The 5759-nt window shown below is 59.2% G+C and overlaps 2 protein-coding genes across 4 annotated transcripts in view; one reads left to right on the top strand and one right to left on the bottom strand.

Moving 5' to 3' along the window:
• The window catches only part of ZDHHC12 (zinc finger, DHHC-type containing 12), a 590635-nt gene that overhangs the window by 447775 nt on the left and 137101 nt on the right, over nt 1–5759 (top strand). The gene's annotated exons all lie outside the window — the stretch shown is intronic.
• The window catches only part of LRRC8A (leucine rich repeat containing 8 family, member A), a 41136-nt gene continuing 37692 nt past the window's right edge, over nt 2316–5759 (bottom strand). For all 3 annotated transcript variants that reach the window (XM_005881380.2, XM_014529313.1, XM_014529314.1), the window contains one exon: nt 2316–4116. In XM_005881380.2, coding sequence (XP_005881442.1) covers nt 3841–4116 — 276 coding nt within the window. In that variant the 3' untranslated portion in view covers nt 2316–3840. The remainder of the gene's footprint in view (nt 4117–5759) is intronic.

Below are 5759 nucleotides of genomic sequence, written 5' to 3' on the forward strand. Positions count from 1 at the left end.
GGAGGAAGAGGCTAGAGAGTGGGGGCCTGGGTCTTCAGAATGAGGGAGAGCCCGGTTCCGGTTCCCCACCTCCAGGCCCAAGGAGCTTGGTGTCTCAAGCTAGGCTGGCACAGTGGAGGCCAGGAGTGGGAACAGCATGCCCACCCACCCTTCTACCAGCCCTGCTCAGCCGTACACAGGGCCGTTCTGGCTGCAGCTTCTGAAAAACCGGCCACTGGCCTTCCCTGAAGTGATGCTTTCTGAATGGCGAAGGGACAGAGTGTCTCAGGGGTGAGACAGGGACACAGCTCGGCCCTCAGGAGCCCTGGCCCAGAGTCAAATTTTGTTTCCTGGGCCACCGCACTGGGAGCAGCTGCGTGGTCCCAGGCTCCCTAGGCGGGCGGGGGAGGGTAAGCCCCTCCGAGCTCCTGGGGCTGGAAGGACAAGAGGTTCGCAGGGTTAGGCTGGGAGGGGAGGGGATGGGAGATATAGCTGGGACTCAGCTCACTGGCTAGCCTGGCCCCTTCGATGCAGCCACCCAGCGGATAGAGACATGTGCCAGGAGTGCAGTGAAGGCCACCGTGAGGGACTAAGAGCTCCCCTGGGAACCTCAGAGCAGCCTGGGCTCCATCCACGCCCGGCCTTACTTTCCCCATCTGTAATTTGGGGACAACAGAAGTCCCTCTCTTGTAAGGGGGACGACGAATACTTTACCGCTAATAGAGCTTGGCATGGGCCTGGCACCTAGTAAATGCCTACAAATGCCTACCAACTATGCCCCAAAGGCTAGCGGGGCTGTTCTGGGTAGAATGTGGGGCATTTTTATTTTATTTTTTGAATTTCCCCCAAATTTTCCAAACTGCTACTGCAATCAGAGAAAAGACAACCACTGGGTTTTAAATGGAGAATCCTGGCGGGCAGGGGGAGGGGGGAGGGGGAGGAACTGGGTCTCCCGAGATTTGTTCATTTATTCTGCTCAGTTTTTTGTTTGTTAATTTTTTTAAATTTTTAAAATATATTTTTATTGATTTCAGAGAGGAAGAGGGAGAGAGAGACAGAAACATCAATGATGAGAGAGAATCACCGGTCGGCTGCCTCCTGCCCACCCTCCAACTGGGATCGAGCCCGCAACCCGGGCCTGTGCCCTTGACCGGAATTGAACCTGGGACCCTTCAATCCACAGGCCGACGCTCTATCCACCGAGCCAAACCAGCCAGGGCCCGCTCAGGTTTTGAGCAGTGGGTGGGTGGTGTTTGTTTTCTCCAAAAGCTAACCAGCTCCAGATCAAACACTCCTGCTCTGGACACTGGGCGGCCACAATGCTTGGGGGAGGGGGGAGGCGGGGACAGGCATGGGAGGGTAGGGAGTGGCCAGACCAGAGAAAGGGGAAGACCTCCACTCACAGTGGAGTAGAGACTCAGGTGGGACCCTAGAGGGACCCAGGCCCAGCTGCTCAGCTATCAGACAGCCCATCCTGAGGTTCCTTGGGGGGGTGGGGGGGGGCGTGCAGATTATAGCCCATGGACCAAGGACAGACTCTGGCCTGTGCTGGGGGAGGTGCCCAAGGCCTCATCACTAAGGCCAAGGTCAGACACAATGCCCTTCTTCACCAAAAGACCCCTGCCCCAGGGCCCCATGTCCGCCCAGCACAAGCCTCACTGGTCCAGAGGAAAAGGTCCTTTACTGGGTTCCAGCGGCAAAGCCCGCTGTGAAGACACCCCCACCCCCACCTGCATCATTCTCATGAGACAGCCTCAGAACAATCCTGCAACACCACCCTTTTACAGATGAGGAAACTGGGGCCTCACATCAGAATAGCAGAGCTAAGATCTGAGGCAGCCCCAAGCCTCTGCCCTTGACCCCAGCACCTTCAGCAGGCCCCCGAGGTCACTGAGGGCCCAGGGTCACTTCAGCCCCCCTCTGCCAAGCCCTGGGGACTGACTGTTGGAATGACAAGAACCTACGAGAGCACAGAGAGGAAGTTCCCGTTGTACAGATGGGGACGAGGAGGCCACGGGAAGGAAAGCATCTGCCCAGCTTCCTGCAGGGATGACGGCCCTGGGACACGGTCCTGAGACGACTGGCTCCCATTCGGTGCCCTCCCCGCCCCCCCCAGCAAAGCTCATGAGGGCCCCAACCACAGGCAACCGGCCGGCAGGGCGCCTGCTGGCTGTGGAACCCCTGGCCGGGCCCACGCCCACCCTCAGCAGGTGCTCTGTCCGGCTCACGTCCACGGGCGGTGAGAAGAGCAGTTACCGATCTTGTAGGGCCCCAATAAACGGTCCTCTGAGCTGAGGGGAGGGTCTCCCCACAACATGGAGCCCTCCGGAGACTGCTTGCTGTTACAGATTTATTTGATATTTGAACGAGTCTACAAGTTCAGACCCACATGTAACGGACTGCTTCGTGGTTGTCGGAGGCTAGTGTGCGTTATGCCAAGGGTAACATTCAATGACGCGACGCAGAACACACAAATGGACAGAGACGTGATCGTTAAGACAAGAGACGCTAAAACGTGCCTTAGTGTCCAAGTGATTGCTCCAAGGCGGGGACCCCGCTGACTGATCTAAAGTGAGGTGGCTTCTCACCACCAGGCACCGAGTGGGCCACGTGTGCAGGCGCCTGGGACAGAAACTGGAACCCAAACCTGGGGAGCCTGCTCTTCCAGGGGCGACCCCCCCACCCGCAGCCCCGCCTCCTCCCACAGTCTGTGCTGACGGAAGCAGCTGGGGCGAGTGGTGGCACTGGGCACACTCATGACACATGAGGTGGGAAGCAGGGTCCGGGCGAGGTAGCTCCTCTTGGCTCCTTAACACTGTGACGAGGGACAGGGAGGATGGAGCACCGTCGTCCGGGATTAGCCAACCCGAGTCTCCTCCCATCTTGGCAGCTCCAGAACATTCCCTCTGGCCAACGGCCACAGAAGTGAGCGCCTGCCAAGACACATGGGGGAGAAGGAAAACAAGACACCAAAAACAAAACAGAAAAGCCCCCCCGCCCGCCCCCAGGGGAGGAGAGGAACAAAGAGAACTCTGGACCAAGGTCACCAGATTCGGAAGACACCCCGGGGGGAGGAAACACTCAGTCCTGCCGGGAAGCTGCGCCCACCCTGAGACTCCAACTCACTGGCCTTTAGTGTCTTTTTTTTTTTTTTAAGTTTTTTCTTTTTAATACCCAAACCCTCAATTTTCAAAGCTTAAAAAATGTTTTACTTAAAAAAAAAAAAATCCAAAGCAGGTGAGGCAAGCCCCAGGCCTGGCCTGCCCACCTGGTGGCCTGCTCTCCACGGGCTGGGCCGCCAGAGCCCAGCATGGCACCACGGGGTGACCGTCCACAGCTGGCTCACCCTGGCCACTCTGCTCAAGTCTGGGTGGGCACTAAATGCTGGCGGCGGCGCCACAAAGGAAAAGCAAAACAGCCCACTCTTCCTCACACCCCCTGTGAGCTGTTTTCCTGGGAATGTGTAAGTTATCTGGAGGGAGGGAGCGGGAGGCGGGAAAAAATAAATACCAAGAGCTAAGTTGATGTCCTGGGCCTCTGGCATGGGCTCAGCCTCTGGGGCAGAGATGGCCTCCAGGGCGGAGGCCTGATTGTCCGAACACTGAGCTCTGAGAAAGATGACAGGTGTCTATCTCCCCAGCAGGCGCCTGTGGGGCACAGTCTCAAAGGGAGAAAAGGGGCCAGCCCCTCAGGTACTGCCCATCACCCTGGCCCAGCTCATGGCCAACCCCAGGCTCCTGCCTGGCCGAGAGGCCGGGCCGGTTTGTCCCAGGGTTTCTGGGTTCCTGGGCTGGAGGAAGTGCCGGTGGTCCCACTGCTGGCCACTGCGGGCCAGCCCTGTGCTCGGTGGTCCGCCACGGTTCAGGCCTGCTCCTTGTCGGCCCTCCACAGCCGCTCCTTCACCTCGGGTGGCAACGTGTTGAACAGGTCCTCCTCCACCACCAGGCCGCTGCGCTTGAGCAGCGGGCACTCGCCCAGCTCCACGGGCAGGCACTCCAGCCGGTTGCCCCGCAGCTCAATCTGGGTCAGGTTGGTCAGTTCGCCCACCCGCGAGGGCAGCGACTGCAGCACGTTGTTGCCCAGGTGCAGGGCCCGCAGCTTCCGGCACTGGAAGAGCTCCGGGGGCAGTGCCTCGATCTAGAGGGAAAGGAGGGGGAAGGTGAGGTGGGCACCGCTCAGACCTGAGGGCCTCTGGGTCCAAGGCTTCCCTCCCTGGCTCTCTCCCCTGGGCACCGGCACCTTCTCTGAGGCCCGTCCAGCTCCCTGGGGCCCAGCACCAGCACGATCTGGGCCAAACTCTGAGTCACTTCCACCTGCACTGAAGGCTCAGCTCTGTGGTCACATCCTCCAGGAGCCTCCCGTGCCCTCCTGAGTCATCTCTGGCACCATGTGCCCCCCGCAGTACTGCTCTCCCCATGGTGAAACTGCTTGATCACCTGTCACCCCAGGACTCTGAGCTCTGAGAGGGCAGGACTGGGTCCACCTTGTTCCCCGCTGTCTCCAGCACCTGGCACCCTAAGAAGCCTATCCCACTAGCCAGCTACTCTCAGCACCCCCTCCTCCACCGCCCAGGGCTCACCAGGAGCCAGACTGTGTCTGGTTAAGAACAATCTATGAGAGCAGAGCAGCACTAAGAAGATTCCACACCCTTCCCTGTTGCTGAGAACTGGGAGAGCTCGCCAATGGGCGTGAGAACCCCAGCCGTGTCACCCCCCTTCCTGGGCCTCCGTTTTCTCCTGTCAAGTCACAGGCTGTTCACGAGCGCACGGAGCCCAGTGGCTAGTCAGACTCCCCTCTTTCTGATTTTGCAAAAGCAGAATAATGGGCCACACTCATTAGCTTCCTACTCAGTCAGGTTTAACTCTTTTAACCCTAGAATGGACCTATAACTATTCTGTGAACACTCGTCCCATTTTATAGATGGGGTAACTGAGGCCCCAGAGAAGCTAACTTGCCCAGCAGTTCACACCTGGCAGGTGGAGTCAACAGTTGAACCTGGTTCAACAGCACACACTCTGCTAGGTGTCTGCACTGTTGGTGGAACAAGGAGCAAACACGGGCCCGAGTGGGGACGCGCTGTCTGCGGGCACACAGGGACGGCCAGCCTCTCCCCTGCCCTTCCCCGAGTGTCAGCGAGCAACACGAGTTCTTATGGAGCCCGTCTGTCCTACGTCTGTCCTAAAATGACCCACTTCAGAAGCCGCCGGCCTGCCACCCGTCGGGCCGCAGGCTGGCCCCAGAAGCGCCAGAAGCCGCCCAGAAGCCAGTGATGGGGGGGCGGTGAGATGGGGGTCCCCTGCCCAGGCCTGAAACCTCTGGCAGAGGCATCAGGCCTGAGCAAGGGGCCGATCCCGCAATCGGAGGGTGATGGAGGTCGACGCCTTTGGTCGAGATGTCAGGCCTGGGCGGGGGGCGGAGCTGGCAATCGGAGGGGTCTGGGGGTCCCCTGCCCAGGCCTGACGCCTCTGGCCAAGGCATCAGGCCTGGGCAAGGGGCCGATCAGGTGATTGAAGGGTGATGGGGGTCAACGCCTCTGGCTGAGGCGTCAGGCCTGGGCAAGGGCGGAGCAGGCCATGGGAGGGAGATGGGGGTGCCCTGCCCAGGCCTGACGCCTTGGCCAGAGGCATCAGGCCTGAGCCAGTGATTGGTGTGAACTACAGAGGAAACACCTTTTCTGACCGCTCATTGGCTAAGCTCCCTGTATGCCACTGGTAATATTCTTAGTAACTTGGGTAATAAGAATCCAAATAGGTGATCTAGGGTTTTTTACCACACTCCTG

Source organism: Myotis brandtii, unplaced genomic scaffold (assembly GCF_000412655.1).
Source record: "Myotis brandtii unplaced genomic scaffold, ASM41265v1 scaffold68, whole genome shotgun sequence".
NCBI lineage: Eukaryota > Metazoa > Chordata > Mammalia > Chiroptera > Vespertilionidae > Myotis > Myotis brandtii.